This window comes from Rhinolophus sinicus, chromosome 17, assembly GCF_057876585.1.
Source record: "Rhinolophus sinicus isolate RSI-liver-muscle chromosome 17, RSI-T2T, whole genome shotgun sequence".
Taxonomy (NCBI): Eukaryota; Metazoa; Chordata; class Mammalia; order Chiroptera; family Rhinolophidae; genus Rhinolophus; species Rhinolophus sinicus.
The window spans coordinates 133,346,778-133,366,088 of record NC_142517.1 but is presented as its reverse complement, the minus strand read 5'-3'; the positions used below and the strand labels follow the sequence as shown (position 1 = coordinate 133,366,088).

General features: G+C 36.3%; 1 protein-coding gene across 1 annotated transcript in view; it reads left to right on the top strand.

Moving 5' to 3' along the window:
- NXPH2 (neurexophilin 2) overlaps positions 1-18,205 on the top strand; it is a 107,410-nt gene extending 89,205 nt beyond the window's left edge. Inside the window, exon 2 of the mRNA XM_019752560.3 lies at positions 15,724-18,205. Coding sequence (XP_019608119.1) covers positions 15,724-16,467 — 744 coding nt within the window. The 3' untranslated portion in view covers positions 16,468-18,205. The remainder of the gene's footprint in view (positions 1-15,723) is intronic.
- The last annotated feature ends 1,106 nt before the right edge of the window (positions 18,206-19,311 follow it).

The following is a 19,311-nucleotide window of genomic DNA, read 5'->3' as shown; positions in this document are numbered from 1 at the left end:
ACATCCTGAGACTATACATATACATATGTGTATATATATATATATATATATATATACACACACATATATATACACATATGTATGTATATGTGTATATATATATATATATATATATATATATACACACATATATATTTAATATATATGTATATATATATTAAATTATAGTTGACATTCATTGTTATTCAGCTTCAGCTTCAGGTGTACACTGCAGTGGTCAGGCATTTACACCGTCCGTGAAGTAGATTCCCTAATAAGACAAGTGTGCATCAGATACCCTACAAAGTCTCTGAATTTCATTCTTAATGCAACAGAATACGCTGATGAGTTTGAGCAGAGAAGGGACGTAGTCTAGTTGTATACCGGTGACTCTGGGTGGTGTCTGGTGATTGAAAGGGCAAGATTGGACACAAGAGGTTCTGAAGGTATCCAGGAGAGAGATAAGATCGCATTGTTGGTGGAGGAGACAGTGGAGGTGAAGAGAGGTAGACAGATTCAAAACAGATTTGGGAAGAGAATACAGGAATTAATGATGAATTAGATACGGGAGGGTGAAAACAAGAGAGGGCTCAAGAATCATTCGAGGTTCTGGGCTAAGTTACTATTGGATGGAAATGTGCTAGATAGGAAAGATTAGGTGGCAAAGGGAGGAGAATGTATTTGCAAGAGGGAAATCTGAAAGGAAATAAGGACCAATGACCCTATTATCACATGAGGGATGGACATTGTTGAGCGTTAAGTCTACACTTCAAGTTTCTCAGCCTCTGGACTTCCTCCCTCTGCCCCCACTTCAAAGCTCGTCCCTGTGCATGCAGCCCCGTCCATTCCATTGTAAGTTCCAAAGGAGGGAATGTTACCCATGTATTCTGCACACCATAGTTGCTCGATAAGCACCAAAGTGAACCAAGTTTAATTAACAGATTGATTTGTTCTTAATACTTATTTGTACATAAAGATCTAGTTACTCATTGATTGTTCCTCCTTCCCCAATAACACATTGGGGAGATTTCCACTGGTTACTAAGTATTCTGGCTTGTTTAATAGATTGTTAAATATGTCTATAAGAGCCAAGTGCAATTCAGTGAGAAATGCAACATTTACCTATGTGATCCAGAACATTTTTAGTCTGGAAAGAGTCAGTTCTCCCCACAACACTAACTTATCTGAATAACTCCTTCCTAGTCCTGCTCTTTGACATGGACACTCCTGGAAACATATACCTTCCCCTCAGCAATTCAGTGGATGCTGTGCTAATTCTCCCCTGGACACGGGAGGACACTCTTCACAGTAATCTGTTTCTTCCTTTCCCTCTTTAAATAGGGTAAGCCACAGTATCCCTTTCCTAGGTCCCTTCCTGCATCTGACCGTGGCTCTCAACCTAACCCAACAACCTTTCTCTTCTGGATCCCAGACTCTGGGATTTTGCTCGAGTCTGCAAGGGCCAGAGTGGCCAGGACTGCGTCAAGAATTGTTTGTAACATCCCATTTTATTCTTTCCTCAAGCACGGCTTCCCTCACCAGGTTTTCTACAAACACCACAATCAGTTAAACTTTATGAATTTGATGCCCAATAATTTTTAAAATGTTATATGGTGGTTTGAGTACAGGCCAGGAATGATTTTGCAATACATAAAATCTCAGGGGAAAATTTAACCAAGTCATGCAGTTAATATTGAAATGATATTAACACTTTATGGGGAGGGTTAAACTTTTTCAGCAGCATATGTTTACTAAATGTATACTTTATTTCAGACATTGTGCTGGGCCTTGGGAGTACAGCAAAGCATAAGAAAATGTCCCTAACTTAAAGGAATTCAGTGTAATGAGAGACCAACTACTTCAGGTGCTATTATAGAAGTATAATGCTGGGAACCCAAAAGGTGGGGAGTGACCTGGTCCATCCAATTGCCAAAGACATTTTATGGGGGACAGTGCCAGAAAGATAAAAGAGACTTTGATTTTGACTTGATTGCAAATGATTGCAGACCCGAAGGAAAAAAGCCACAACCAATCTTAGCCAAGTATCAGAGGACTGAAAGAGAGCTCCCAGTACATATAGTTGGCTGTGCTGGTTGTAAGCAAAGCATCAAAGTGCATGACATTGTGCAAGCAGAACGCCAGCCCAGTAGAGATTGAATGAGGAAGGGTTCCAATCAGTTGAGTTATAACAAAGAGCTCACAGCCTTCCTTCCCGGGCCCCCGCATTTTAAAAAAGTTTTATACCCATTTTTAACTGGTACTTATACTACCATAGAGGAATCATATTATGTTTTATGAAGTGCAAAACTGGTGTTGTGTACTTTTCATGGTTCAATTCAAGTGAACTGCTCTGTTAGAAAGCTAGCTATATAGATCTTGAACTCCAGGTAAAGTCTAGGCTTACAGACCTGTGAGTTAATATCAGCTTACGCCTGATGGAGATCTCATGGGAATGATTACCCCTTGAAAGTAGTAGAATTTAGTCTTTTTAAAATATATATAACACTGTAAATTAATTATCTTAATAATTGTACCAACTTTTTCAAGTATTATTTCAAAATGTTTTGATTTAGGTTTCATTTTTCTACCAAATTATTATTGCCCATTATTCAGTTTCATTTCCCCAACTTATAACTCCTCATTCCCCATCTCCACAATTTTTCCTGCTTGACTACTTTATTGAAGACATTTATTTAACATTTAAAACATTTCCTAAAGTGGCCAAGAGTAAAGCTTAAGGAAATAAGACGTTGTGAAAGGTCCAGGATGTTACACAGTGCCAGTCAGACTGATGTATTCTGTTCTTACTAGGCACTTATTGTGAATCTGTGATAACCTGGAGACATAAAGGTGAACAGGATATAGTAGCTGCTATCAAAGAGTTTACAAGAGGAAGAGTCAAGTTCAAAAGAAATAATAATAATAAACAATGTGACAAGTACAGTGATCTAAACTGTCACAGTTTACAATGGGAGCAACAAGAGTTGCTTGACCCTAAATCGGAACCTATGATTAAGTCCCCACCAAGGATCCCTGTATTAGGCTCTATAGACAATATAAGAAAGCAAGAGGCTAATTGAGTCATGAAAATAGGATATTCACACATGAACATAATTATTAAAATCAAAAGGCAGTGTTCAGAATTCTCCAGGATACAGAACCAGAAGGATAGATCATTAGATTGATAGAAGATAGATGGATGATAGATGATAGATAGATAGATAGATAGATAGATAGATAGATAGATAGATAGATAGATAGATAGAATATAGAGCTGTATTTCAAGGAATTGTCTCTAGTAATCGTGGGGACTGGCAAATGCAACATCTGTAGGGCAGGCCCTAGAAACTCTCCAGGAAGAGTTGATGCTACAGTCTTGAGACAGGATTTCTTCTTCCTCAGGGAAACCACAATTTTGCATTTTAAGACATTTCAACTGAGTGAATGAGGCCCACCTTTGCTTAGAGTCAAAGTGATTGCTCTGGAGCACACAGCAAAGGTGTAGCTGGACAACTTTTGCTAAAGACATGCAGATGTATGACACATGGATCCAATCAACCGTCTCAGCAGCAACCAGGAGTAGAGATGCTATTATCCAGGAAAGACGTGTGGAGGGCTCTTGAGGGCTTGGACCCAGTGAATTACACAGGAGACTGACTAGTTTTTAAGAACTTTATACCACCAGAAATGTTGCCATCCTGGACTGGAAGGCACAGAGAATGGACAAAAGGATGAAAGCATGACTCTGAAGACAGTGCCGTAGATGCAAAGACCAGGGCTGAGCAGGGCCCCTTGGGCAATGAAGGTATGGCTGCCGCCCCAGCTGGCCCAGAGCAGAGGCAGCTTGCTCCTGCCCAGAGATCCAAGATCCCTCTGATTGGGACTGATGACAAATGTAAAGTGTCCTTCAAGATTTATGGAGGAGGCTTAGAGGAAACTGACCCTGATTTGAATTTAGATTGTACTCTTAGTGATAGAAAGATTTTTTTTCCTCTAGAGCATCTGAGTGATTATGTGACTGAATACTATATATTTTCCTTAAAGATAATTCAAAATAATATATAAAATATGTACTATTTATATCACATAGGGAGAAACTATGAATCAATATTAAAATATTAAGAGTTGTTATACTAATTTTCCTCAGTTTTCTTAGTTTCATTTTCTAGAATAAATTTATATTTTGTAATGAGAGCAAATTTTTATTTATAAGGCAAATCTGTTACACTATATTGATTGAGGGTTTTTTTGTTTTGTTTTTTTGTTTGTTTGTTTGTTTGGTATCAGGCCCATTAGAGTATTAGTGTGGAACGAACAGTGACTTGATCCAGTAGCCCTGTTATGTATATTTATTGCTGCCTCTCAAAACTTGGGCCTTGGGCAGCCTTGCAAGCTCTTTAAGGCTATTTCCTGCCCTACATACCTCACAAAGTAGGTATAATAATCAACTGAGATTATTTATGAAGACACTGCAATTCTCAGTATAAATGTCAGGAGTGATTATTGGAAAAATAATTTTAATGATCAGTTTCATATACACAAGTACTATGCATTTGTGTCTTTTTATTAAATAGGTATTTTACAGTATGGAAACTGTCGGTGATCTTAAAAAAACATATTTATATTGGATCATGATAAAGCAGCACATTTATGTAAGATCCTGTAAAAATCCCCAATAGACTGCAAATGTTTACATATAAGTGAAGTATACTACGTATCTAAAACTATTTGATAAATTATTTTAAATCAAAGAGGTTGTGTTTGGTGAAAGAATGTAGCCAATAAATGCTGACATTCTGAACAGAAAAACAAAAAAACAGCCAACTGATTGTAGATGTTAACCACATCGACAAAATGCCTTCAAAGCAACACCCAGATTAGTATTTGAAAAATTGAGTACTATAGCCTAGCCAAGTTGACACCTAAAATGAACCATCACAGGCAATATATGCTAATTGCCAGATTCATGGTACCTGAAGATTTAAATATCAAATGGATTTGATGGTAAAATGCAAAGCCATACACATATTCACTTCCCCTAATGCCCATGTCCTGTCCCCACCCACCACGCTGAACCCATGTTTCCTCATCCCACATTTAATTCTGCCTAAACTTACATAAAAATGCAATATCTCCCATTTCTATTCCTCCTTTGACCGCTCTTCCCTCTGTTGCAACATTCCTTTTTACATGCCAGCTTTTAGAAGTCAAGACACAGACTCATGTTGTCTTTCGCAGGCCATTATATTTCAGAAGTATGTATGTGTTCTGCCATGTGAAGCTCTTCTTGTGCACAGAAAACTTGGATAGGGGGTTATAAGGACACATGGGTGAAAACAGTGCCACTTACCATGCTGAGTCATTTATTCCTTAACTGCAATAGAACTGTTTCTATTTCATTATCAAAAGAATATTTGACTTTCAAAACTTGCATTACGAGATGGCAGTCTGATCTTGTTTTACTCTGGAAGCATGGCCAGATCATAATATTTATAATATTATAGCTGCCACCTACCACAATGTATCTTTACGTTTGCTTCTAGCTTGTTCGTAATTTGTTAAAGAGCCCCTTTTATTCAGCTTGCTAACACAGAAATGAAATCTGTTTTGTTTCACACCATTTTTCTTAAATGTTTATAGAAATTATGGTATGTGCATGCACACCTGTGTTTATACACATGATATTTCTGTGTGTCAGAATGTGTGTGTGTGTACAATTTTTTGCAGAGGTTGTATCATTGATTTTCCAGATTTAATGTCATCAAGATAAAATAAGAATTGCCATATTTAACCTTAGCACTAAAACTTCTGCCAAGCATTGCAATCTAGCTTTTTGGCTCTTACTGCTAAGGTTTCTGTCTTCACATTTATGTTTCCTGTTATTTCTTGTATCAATTCAGAAAAGTGTAAAGGGTAGCTATTAAAAGATATCAGGAAGGTAAGTGAATTTGCCACTCAGCAGAAAGAATGCCTGCTGTTTAGCTTTCTTCTCCTAAGCAATCATTTGTTATTCAACCTGCAAAATGAATTTTGAAACAATGCCACATTATGCCACAAAATATTAATAGGTACAATTAATACATCGATATATATTTGATTCTATCATCCTTCATTCCCTTATGCCATTCTTCTTTTAATCTGCTGTGACAGTTCTGTAATGGAACCCCAGAAATACGACTCTGGGGCAAGCTATCCTACTAATCATCAATATAACATTGTATGTTGTCCAGCAGGTATGTGTTCCTGTTTTGTCAGCAGGGATAATATTCTGTAAAATTTCTATCCAGAGAAAATGCTTTCCAAGATTTGTTTACAAGCAAAAATACTGTATTGGAATGCTGAGTTCAATCATGACAAGATTTTGTGTTTTGTTTTTTTCTGCTGAGCAGGTTGTCATTTTATTAACTACTGGACAGAATTGTTGAAGTGATCCAATTATATAAGATATATCTATATGCTTTACACCACCGTTCATTATTGATTTATAATTCCTTAGCTATAATGGCATCTGCAAGCCACCTCTAGATTATATAACAATGGTCACTTTGGGGGTCCTTGGCTTGAGCTAGTATTCCCAGTGAAATAATGAAAGGTTAGCTATATATATTCCATCATGAACAATATTATAAACAGATCCATTAAACAAACCAGTTATTCTTCCAAACTGGCACTCAGCAGTGATTGTCATTCAGAAAAAAAACATTAACAAATGCTTTCATGATATCCAAGAGGGGCAAGCCAGCTGCCTTTAGAAAATATTTGTACAGATCTGTATCAATTTATCTCTTATAGCATATGCCAGTCCGGTTATCAAGAAAAAGCCAACTCTCCCAGCTTGATACAAATCCACCAGTTTGGAGCATTAAGCTCATTTCGCCTGATCCTGGAAAGTCATATTTTTCTTTTATGAACAGAGGACTAGAGGACTATATGTTTTGGTGTACTGTAAAATAGTTAAGGGTATGGCCTTCCTTGTTAATGGCACGTGATCTATTAAATCTATGCATTGTGTATTGTATATGTTACAGCAAGTGTTTTATGGTAAACCGGTACAGGCTGTAAATACTTTATAATTACTATAAACACAGAAAACTGAAAACATCCTTTTGAGGTATAGCTGCCCCTTCAATTCTATGACTGCACAAGAAAACTTTAGGTTGTTATATTTTATCTTTCATTTACAACATTCATCAATTCTTGTGAAATTCATAGACATTAGTCAGCTTTGTTGTCTATTAGCATATTTTAACATACTTGTAAACATAAAGAAAAATCTACATTATTTCAGAATGTTGTTATTTATCCAGAACATACTTTATTTATTATCAAGAAACATATACCAGGGGTGCCTAAAAAATGTATACAAGTGGACACTTTGATCAACGTTGCTCAAGCAGTAGTTTGCCATAATCAGAAGAGTTTGGACGCTGATGGTAACCACTTTGAGCACCTCTTGTAATTGCAGAAGTCAAATGTGACTTGTATTCATCTTTTGTTATCAGTATATATTGAGTATTACAATTTTAATATAGTTCTCCTTTCTTAAAATGTGTATATATTTTTTTTGGCACCCTCTGTACTGTACTAGTTATACAGTATTATTTAAAAAAAAGGGTTATACCTTAATTGTAGCAAAGATCTGACTGTCCCAGAATAGATATTTTAAACCTTCCACAACTCTTTGAAGTTTAAGGGTGACAGACAAGGCCTGCCAAGGTGCCCATCTCTGATCACTAAGCCTCCAGGTCAGGAAGCCAGCACTGACTGAACGTTGGAGCTTATTTATAGTTAAGGGAAGTGGGCATATAGTTTCAGGGATAAGATGAATAAGTGCTGAGGATCTAATGGATAGCAGGATGACTCTCACGGATGACACTGTCTTGTATAATCGAAATTTCCTAAGAATCCTTTCTTAAAGATTCTTACAAAGAGAAAAAAAGAACTATGTGAGGTGATAGATGTGTTCATTAACTTGATGGTGGGAATCCTCTCACAACGTAAACGTCTCTCAAATCATCACGTACATTTCAACTATATTACAATTTTGTTTGTCAATTAACCTCAATAAAGCTGGAAAAAAAGAAAAACATTAGCTTTCCTTCCACTAGAAAAAATATAACTATTGTCTTATAATGCTATCACACTCTCATTAGTAATTATAAACAAATCAATCCCGTTTTGGAACAGGAAAAAAGGAATATAAATACCAAAATCGATTCGCTTTCTTGTCACGAATTCATTCATTATCAACTATCAGCTAACTATCTTGGATTTTATTTCTCTCCTCAGAATAAAGTAATTAATTGTTCAATTCTATTCAACCCCTGCACTATTGCTTCCCCTATTGCAGACTAGCTCTCCCTGCTTCCTGTTATACTGATAACCTTATGACAGCAATAAGTAAGTGAGCTATTATTTATGTATGATTATTTATTTAATGTTTTTCCCCTGTTCCTCTGCAAATCATATGAAGAGAAGAACTATATCTGCCCTGTTCAGCAGTGTATTTCCAGTGCCTAGAGCATAAGGAATGCACCTGGAAGGCATGTGAAAAACATGTGTTGAATCAGTGATTAACAATGAATGCATGCATTTGTTACGTGGTTCCAGGTCTCCTCACTTCCTCTCTAAACTACCGAACTCACCACCTTGCAAGTGTTCCTGACCGTCGACCCACCTACCTCTAGTTACTTTCTACCTCAGCCTCCTTTATCTTTTTGAAGTGCAGCTCCAACCTTTTCTTTTCACTATTTTACTGTTGAGAAAACTAGGCACCAAAAGGGGACGTGGCCTGCACAGGATGATGGAACCATAAGTGACAGTGTCGGATTTTTAGTCCAGTGTTCCTGACCACAACTCCTTCCAGTAGATCAAATCACTACTGTTTCCATCCCTCACTGTTCTGCTTCGGTTCTTACCTGTCTTGATCAAGTTCATCGCCCTATATCTTTCATTCATTCCTTCACTCTTGGCACAGTTTCTCTGATTGGGTGAATTCAGCCACTAGAGGATGTGCCGACGGATTCTTTTCTACAATACACAGACTTGATTGGTTCACTCCACTTTTTCTCCTGTCCAGTAATTCCCAAGTGCAATGTGGGAGTACAGTAGCATTCATATGATTGCAGAGATAGGCAAAAGTCAGTGAAGCAATAAACTTACCCCTGCAGATATTTTGTGGAAATATTTCTAAACTATTTTAGGCTTCCCATTTTCTTAAACAAGGTGTGTTAAAGTCAGGAGGCAGTGAGCTTAAAGTGCTAAGCTTCAGTTACTGAGGAAATTCAAGCCTCCTACTCCTCTGGTGCCATGAGAGTGAGAAGTCAGTAGATGCTAAATAAACGTGTCTGTTAGAGCTCAAACACTGGACTGGGACACCAAGGCCAGTGATGATATCTCGTCCATTAGTGTTTACTTAAATAAGAAAAATACCACCTGTTAGGACTGCTATAGAATGGAGAGAGAGCTACCTGGACTGATAATGGTACAGTATGTATTGAATGGAATTTGAACCTCAGAAGCTCAAAGCTTTAAATGCCCTTAACTTCCTTTCTATTATCCACTGGCTGTAGAGAAAGCTCCTCCCCTCCCCCAACCCCACCATCTCTCCCCTTTGCCCCCACCCCCTGAGTTTAGGACCCAGCCACCATGCAACTACAGAGAAGAAGCAAAGCTACCACAATGGTGAATGTATAGAAAAGTGTTCTAGCATAATTATGGCAAAGGTCTGACTGTCCCAGATCCCAAGGGAAACCAAGTAGCATCCATGGTTTTGCAGCACCCAGAGCACTATGAATATAGAACACTGCTTTGTGAGGCTCTCTTTCATTAGCTCCATTTCCCTTGGTCAACAGGTTGACCTGCAAAGAAGGCCCAGCTAAAGGTTGATGCTGACTCACGGGATGTGTAGAATCAAATACAATAGACTGGCTTCAAAATTGAGAAACAAGGCATTTGAATCTAATACAGTCAGAAAGTAATTCCAACGCTATGGAGGATATTTATAGAATAAGCTTTTTTTTATTAAGTTATCAATTACCAAAATTGCCCCAATTTTTAAGAAGTCAATGTGAAATAAAAATAAAATAGCAATAGTAATGATGGTGACAGACACGTAGCATGTAACATTGGCAGAGTCATTTATAAGCGGTGTATGACTCCTAAACAACAAATAAAATGAGGTTATTTTAGATCATTTAGTAATGTGGTAAGGAATTACAAATTGAAATGCTTGAGAGTTCCTAACTTAAAAAAAAAAAAAATCCTAAACTAAGTGCCACTGAATTAAATGTAAATTAAGCTTATGATAACAAAAATGTATAACCTTATGAGAATTCTGAAAGCAAAACTTTAAAAAAGATCTTCTCTACCTAAGCCAGAAGATAAAGATTCATATCAATGGTGGTAAGTCATCTTATTAGAATGTACCATTGAGATAAAGACGAAAATGACACTTCTGTGTTCTTCTTCCCCAAACCCATAACTCCAATCTAATAATGAGAAAAATATCAAACTCAAATTGATGGGCGTTCTACAAAATGCCTAACCAGTACTCCACAAAACATTCAAGGTTATCAAAAACAAGGAAAGACTCAAATCTACTGCAGCCAAGACAAACCTAAGGATTCATTAGGACCATGTAATGTGGGATCCTAGATAGAATCCTGGGGCAAATAAAGGCCATTAGGAAAAAGAAAAAAACAAAAAAACTAAGGAAATCTGAATAAAGCATGGACTTTAGTTAATAATAATGTGTTAATATTGGTTCATTAGTTGCACCAAGATATTAACAATACAGGAAACTGGGTGTAGTGTATATGACAATTCTTTGTACTACACAACTTTTCTGTAAACAAAATTATTCTAAAATAAAAACTTTACTGAAAATACATAATAGATATGGTTGAAAAAATCTTCTGATATAGTATTTGCAGAGGAAGATGCTTTTTAGTTTATAAATTATTTCCATAATTCGTGACAGTTCTCACATCTGCTACTATAAAATTCATTGCAGCTTCTCTGCCTCTTGGGAAAAAATGCATTTAATTATCAGTGAAATTCAACTCCAGCTTGTTATGATGAATGATTTGAACCTGTCAGCTTTTCCCCCTGAAAACAAGAGAGCTGAAATGAAATACAGTTTTCTTCCTCTACTCCCTTCCTTCCACCTGCTTCATTTAATTGATGAAGGTTTCAGCTTTTATTAATCTTTTTGAGCTCTTCTGTGAGATGCAGAGAAAGCTAATATGATATCATTGTATCTAGCTAATGTGTGTGCTTTGTGAAATTGATACACCCTGCCAAGACATAAATTACTTAAGCTTTGATAAATGTGTTGAAATCAGGGAATGTTCAAACAGATAAAGCACAGCAATTCCTCTTTTGCTCCCCTTTTTAAACTCCATTTTGTGCTTGTGGTTAAATGTTTTTGCATTATTATAGTAATATGATGGGACAAAGATAGCAGCGATACCAATATTAGCATAGAGAGCCTCAGCAAGTACAAAATAACCAGGGGGATACAGCCATATGCTTTGTATAAAACATCTAACAACTTCGCCTTGAACGGAGTAGTTTGCCAACAGGTTCAGAACCACCAACAGCCCTCTCCCAGTAGGTGTCTCATGGAAATTGTCTGTTTAGGAATGAGGGCACCTGCCTGACGCCTTGTACTTTCAGCCCCCCTTGCTGACTCATTTGGTAGGTTGGAATTAAAGATCCCAAACACATTTTGTTGGTAAAGAGAGATCATGTGTGCCTGTGATCTGGCTATGACGCAGATGCTAGTGAGACTGGAAACACAAGGAAACATTTGATAGATGCTCTGGAGTTGAGAAGGTTGATTTCTACTCAGTCATTAATGTATCATATGGCACTGAACACGTTTTTTGATTAACCATAATCAGTTTCCAGGAGGCTGGAGAATTCATAAAACCCTTTGAAGACAATTCTTGGATAGAAGGCATGGGACTATCCACTGAACCATGCTAGAGTTGTCAGTCATTGAATGCCTTTTGCCAGAGATCGGGCTCAGTAACTTCCATCTGTTCTTTTATGTACTCCTTACAATCAACCAGAAAGGAGATATAGGTGAAAAAACTGGGATTCATATCAAACACTTAAGTGAGAGGTGATGAGGTAATCGGACACCGAATCCCATGCTTTTTCCACCATGATGATTCCATTTCGGGAGTATATGGATGAGTAAGGAGCAGGAGTATGACTCATTCAACCCTAGTCATCTATGATTAGGTCTTTTAAGGATAAGCATGAGCCTTGTATGACATGGGATCTTATGTCATGCAACCATGTATGTAGACCTGGTATAGGAGAGGGTGCTCTCTCAGCAGTGAGGCATGCATTTTAAGGAAATATTTCAGGGGGAAGACTGAACGAGTTACACCAAAGGGAGAGGAAGTTGCAAGAGGAGGTACAACTGTTAGCTTTTTAAGACAACTAGAAATATATTTACCCTTTTAAAATTATACACCATTATCTGACAGTTTTTTGAGATTTGGCTTTAGAGTTGGAAATCAGTATTTGTGAGAACTGTCCATAGGAGAGTAGAGATCAGGAAGTATTATTTTAAAGTAATAAACAGATGAAGTTCTACACAGCTTTTCTCAACTTGCTTAATGTTGTTGTCAAAACAAGTAAGAAATGTAATAGTCTAGGGCAAAGAAAAAACTTAAAATAGATATACATCTACTTTTCATCTCAGGAACTGTCAGTGAGTGTTTTCACTGAAACAGAGAACAATTATAGATCTGTGCTATTAGTTAAATTGTATTATTATTTTATATAAGCCAACTTTAAAATCAAGGGCTTTTTGTGCAGGTTTGAACCCAAAAAGTATTGTGTTAGAATGTATTTTTTAGAAATCAAATCCCATTTGAAATTCTCATTTGGAGAATCTTTTTTGAAAAGTTGAGAAGTCCTTCTAAAAAAAAATAATAATCACACCTACTTTATCTGTTTGATAAGCTTAGACTTTTTTTTAAACATACTTTTTAGGGTGAGTCACGTGTTTGGATCAAGTTGTTACAACATAAAGTACTACAAAGCAAATCTTCAAATTTTTTAAAAGTCTCTGTAAATGGCCATTTTTGTTATTATTATTATCACTGAGTAATCTCAGAACCATCACAGCAGAAGTCTTATCTCTAAATAATGAAAGGATCTCATAATTTCTGTCTCCTAAGGGGTCTATCACATATTCTAAAATGTACCAATACCAGTTAACTTATTAAAATACATTAAGGTGCTACATGATTTCAAACTTACTAATCATTGAACGATGTTTCTATGTTCAATGTTTATAGGTTTTCAATTAACAGAAAAGTAAGGAGACTTGACCAAGTGTTACACCAAGAAAAATTATTCAGGAAGAAAAAAAATCAGGAAAATGTGTAATGTAAAACAAACATCTTAAGGGAGAAAAAGAGCATGTTGGTAATGGTAATAGCAAAGATTGTTGTTATACTTGTGAGTGAAAAAATATTTAATCAGCAGCATGGTGTGTGAAGGTAAGAACTGAGATATTTTTTAAAAACAAGCTAAATGGGGAATTTTTCAGAAGGGATTTACCCTATGAAAGAGAGGAAGGAAGGCAGAAGTGAGTGAAGAGGTTAGGAAATGGTACCACATAGGAGAGTAGACATCAGGGAAATAACAGATATTCCCAGCAAGTGGAAGGTATATCTGTCAGAACTGACCAACAAGGTACATCTCATGAAATACTGGAAAGAGGTGAAAAATTGATAATAGGCTCTGGGCAACAAGAATCATAGTCACAGAAAAGAGAAATTAGACCTTGATCAGTGAGGGGTTTCTTATCTGCGCATGTGCCCTTGGAACTCTCGCTGGAGATGGTACTTGGGCCGGCTGCGTTAGTTCTCCGGAAACTCCCATCGTAACTGGAGCCCGTACTAACTCCATGGGCTCTTACCAGTTAATTTGAATGAGGTCTGTGCATATCATAATTAAGAATGTCCAAAATCAGAAAGCTAGTACAGTATCAGAAATACCCAGGCTATTTTGAGCCAGAAATCCTGAGTAATAATCCCCTTTTCATGGTGAATAAACCAGCCTTTCAACACCAGGAGAGAAAAAGAAGAATCAACTCAGGATATGTAAGCACACAAGAACAGGTAGTATGGATTTAACTTCTCAAAATAGTAAGAATGTACATCCTATGAATTTGCCCTTCTACCAAACTTCAGTAATTTAAGTAAAGGAAATATAATTTTTAAAAATACTAGACATGAAGAAGAAAAGTCTTCAGGAAATTAATCAAAGGGGCCAATAATTATTATGAACTCCCCCTCCCAAAGCCAAAAAAAAAAAAAAAAAAAAGGAAAACCCACACATACATTTAAATTCTCAGATTTTCACTCTAAAGTGATCTTGGGGACAAGGTGTAGGTAAAAACAGTTTTCACAAAACTCTATTAGAACTTAAACTTTTAAACTTTTATGAACATGTAAAAGATAATCTCATGTTATTAAACTCTGCCATGTACTTGAGTGTAATGTTTATAATCCAGGCTAGGTCTTTTCTTTCGTTTTGTTTTGTTTTCCAAAATTGGACAATTGAAAGCAATAATACTTGTAATAATCTGAGACTAGTTTTACCAGGTACTTTGCCATATATGAAAGTGTTGGGGAAATAGTACGTAAACACAGCCTGACTTCTTTCTCATCCATTTCATCATGCTGACAGTTTTCCAGAGAATCATTACCAGCATGGTTTGTGCTATTAGAGATAAAAGGCTATCTGTGTTTCCACTATAAACCTCTATTTTCCGGACTTTATTACTCATTTATAAATATTCACTCCAGGCAATAGTTTCATAGATTATGATTCGGTCCCTCAAAATCCTTACTGACTTAAATAATTGATTTTTAGAAATCATGGGGACTCTTAAACTACTACAAAAATAATGAAAATAAAAATCAAATGCAGATAAAGTGCTGTGTTTCTGTGCATATCATTTGAACCAAAATATTGTGTAAACTATAAACCACATGCACATAACTCTTTCTTAGCAATTCTATCTTTCAGGGTGTGATTCAGTGGTAATAAAATGTATTATATCATATATAGTCTAATAATTAATTCAAAACATACATTTCCAATTTATTTGTTTCTCTAAAGGCAACTAAATTTGAAATTATATTTTTCAACTGAAACTTTCTATTACTATTCACACTCCTTTTTTTGTTACAGTTTGAGATGGAATTATGTCAAAAGCCATGAAGTTATATGACATAAGCCTTTGAACATAATATCCTTAATATTTCAAAATATATTTAAGACTTATGAATATCTTATATTCAGATGGTTTCTAGCTCCTTGGGAGAAACGTTCAGCATTCTAGAGTTGTCTTCTACTTTAAAAATCTCACACATTTGATATTTTTATCAAATGGGATACCAAAATATACTACTTCCCCCAATCTGGAAAGACAGAATTATAAAGATTAGGAAACAGAGACTAAAAGCCCATTAAAATGAACCATTCTTTTTTTTAACTCATCATTCTAATTTTTTGTACCCACAGATTTACATTGCTTGAAATTAAATGCTCATTTTGTTACACTGCTGAGCCCAGCTGTGTGTGTGAAATGCTATTTAGCAAGAGTCGAAATAATATTGCAAGAATTTTGCTTATGCTTTGGCTTTGTAGTACGCGAGTGCTCAAAGCCTAACCTAAACTTTATTTCTCTTTCTTCTTTCCACACAGTTATTCTGTGACAGTAAAAAAGTGGTGCATGCCACAGAGGGGCTGGATTGGGAAGACAAAGATGCCCCGGGGACATTGGTCGCAAACGTGGTGCACTCAAGGGTCATCAATCCCCTGCGCCTGTTTGTTAAACAGTCTCCAGTCCCAAAGCCCGGACACTTGGCATATGCGGATAGCATGGAAAACTTCTGGGATTGGCTGGCCAACATCACCGAGGTTCAGGAGCCACTGACAAGAACTAAACGGAGGCCAATAGTAAAAACGGGAAAATTTAAGAAAATGTTTGGATGGGGTGACTTCCATTCCAACATTAAAACTGTTAAACTCAACCTCCTGATCACGGGGAAAATTGTTGACCATGGAAATGGAACCTTCAGTGTTTATTTCCGACATAATTCCACAGGCCTGGGCAATGTTTCTGTGAGTTTGGTACCCCCCTCCAAAGTCGTGGAATTTGAAGTCTCCCCACAGTCTACCTTGGAGACGAAGGAATCCAAATCTTTCAATTGTCGCATTGAGTATGAAAAAACAGATCGGGCGAAGAAGACCGCCCTGTGCAACTTTGACCCGTCCAAGATCTGCTATCAGGAGCAGACTCAGAGCCACGTGTCTTGGCTGTGCTCCAAGCCCTTCAAGGTCATTTGCATTTACATTGCCTTTTACAGTGTTGATTATAAACTCGTGCAAAAGGTCTGTCCTGACTACAATTACCATAGTGAGACTCCATACTTATCTTCTGGCTGAATCTTTCCAAGGTGATAAAATGAAGGACCAAGAAACTTTTAATTAGAATGACCAAGAACCAAGCCCAGCTCTTCATTGTAAAGAATCCCTTTTGTTTCTGGCAGTGAACCTTAGTTCCATGTTAAGTTTTCAAATTGTTTTTTTTTAAAGAGAAGAAAAAGAAACATCTTTAAATGTGACGTGTTTGTTTTGATCGTAAGTACCTTAATCTGAAGAATCAAACTGTTTATGAAGCCATCACTTCCATGTATGATGGCTAAATCCTCGAAATATTGTTTCTCTAAAAGAAGAATCAATGGGAGCAACATGTAACAAGAAAGAATCGAATTATGCATGTGATTAACACTGCTCTTGAAATGAGCCTGCCTTGAAATATGTTTTGGAAGGTTACCTTAAAAATAGCAGATTCAGTAAAGTAACAGAAAAGATTGTATTTGATAGATGAACCACATTTCTGACATAGAATTCTTTTTTTATTGCTATTTTTTCCCACATCTGTGCTGTTACTGATATGAGGTATTAAGGGGTAAAATTTGTTTCAAAGCTTGTGTGTGAAGTTACAGTGCCACAGTAGAATTAAATACATTATTATCTGAGCTAGAGTTGAGCAAATGTGTTTAAAACACTTACCCTGTGTTGGTCACTTCCCTCATGATTCTCATCTGAATGGTAATATTGGTATATTGGGAAAGCAAATCTGGATATAAATCAGATCATAATGGTTTTAGATTCATTTGCCAAATTCAGTGCTGTGAGATTGTCAAAAATGTCATAAATCTGTATTTACCCTATAACGTGTAATCTCATTCTGTTCATTCGGTAGTATGATTTTCACAAACATGTGTAGAACAACTCTGAAATTGAGAGAAAGTGATTGTTTTTTCTGCTAGAATAGGAAAAAAAAAATTAAAAGCAGAGGGAGGAATTTCCAGGATTATTGATTCATTATTCCTAGCCTCCCAGATTAAGTTCTCCTTGAATTTAGTTAATTGAGTCAGGGATCAAATTCTGTGAGGAAATAAAGTACATTTAAGCATTATTAATGATTATCAAGTGCTAATAACCAAGATACCTGACTCACCAGTCTTTTGATATTACTTACAAATTAATGTTTCTTCACAATTGGTTCCCTCCCTATCTTCTCTGAGGGGGGTGGACAAGCATCCTGAATTATAGAACTGGATGATGTTGGCATTAGCACAAAAAAAGGGTACGGGTGACCAGTAAAAAACGTTTCCAAAACTTGGAATCATAACTCTTTTTACAATAGATGTTGACTTTTCCCCCCTTCTTGTCTGTAAAATATCAGTTAAAGTAAAACATTAAACTGAGGACTGAAGGGAAAAACAACAACAGTCCTAACCAACAAAATCCCTTTTACTACATTGTTCAAAAAGCCAACAGCTCAGCTCTCTATTTTGCATCTGCATTCCTTTCCTTTTACTGCTGATATCCGCACAGTGTTTGGTTTTGTCTTTTGTAAAAAGTGTACTAAGCTTAGTGTGTGGTAGTACAGGCTTGAAATTTTTGTTCTGAGTTCACCAGGTTTTCTGTAATTTTGTGGTTGGTGTGAAACATCTGGAGACATCTTTTTATTTTCATCTAGAAATAAGATTAACATACTATTTGTTGTAAAATATGTGAGAACCATGTATGTATATATACTTAGAATTTTCTGTGTACAGAGAAAGTATGTGTACACATTTCTATGTAAATAAAAAGAATTTCCTAAATCTGTCACATGACTGCAGGGTTTTTGTTTGTTTTTGTTTTTGTGTTTAGCTGTTCTTGTTTCTTTTCCCCACAAGGGATGTTGTGTGTGTGTGTGTGTGTGTGTGTGTGTGTGTGTGTGTGTGCGCGCGCGCGCGCACATGCAATATCAACTGAGTATTAAGATTTTCCATATGTACATACTAAACAGAGCAGCTTGACTGTGGAGATTATAAAGTAGAGTGAAAGGATAATTCATATAAAGCACTTGGCACATAGCCAGGCATCTAGTAAGAACTCGATAAGTGTGAGCTGCCATTAGGATTGTTATTATTGCTATTCATAATTATTATTATTATTACAACATGAAATGTGATTTAAAACTATCTGATGTTCAGAAGTTGAATGATATAAATATTATATCTAAGCAAAGGGAAAAAAATACTAAATCAGTTTACATGAGTCTTAGATTTTAGCAGGGTTTAAAAAAAAAAAAAGAAAGAAAGAAAGTTTCCCTAGGCATATTTTTCAATTGGCGTAGAACATATGCCACATATATTTTTAAGTCATAACTTCATTTCAGAGCCTACATAATTGTCAGTAATGGTACTTGGCACAATATAAATCAGATCCCATTTAAACATGCAAATGCACACATTTCTACAAAACTATTTTTGCCTTTGAGCACTGCAGTTGAGGAAAAGGATGTCCATGGAAGCTAATTTTAAACCCAGTCACAAACTATTCAAATTCAAAGCAACACACTCTTTGAAGAATTAAAGTTAAACTAATAGATTTTACACCTGAAACTAGTAGAACATTATACATTAGTATACCTCAAGAAAGAAAAGCTTTAAAAAAAACAAACCAAAAAAAACTAGCAGAAATGTAATCCTCAGGGAAGTGATGCATCTTCCCAGGGTCTCTCTAGGCCTGCTATTTACTAGAAAACAAAGTAGTTTGAAGACCTTTTCTCACCTCAACAGAAACAATCTCTTTACTCATCACCACACAGAATGAAAAAAGAGATCCTATTTCTATGACTAAACACAATGTGATCACACCAGCCACAGGCTCTGCAAAATGTGTAGAAAGGAAATGAGAGATAGATTCTGTGGACAGCATGCAGTAAAG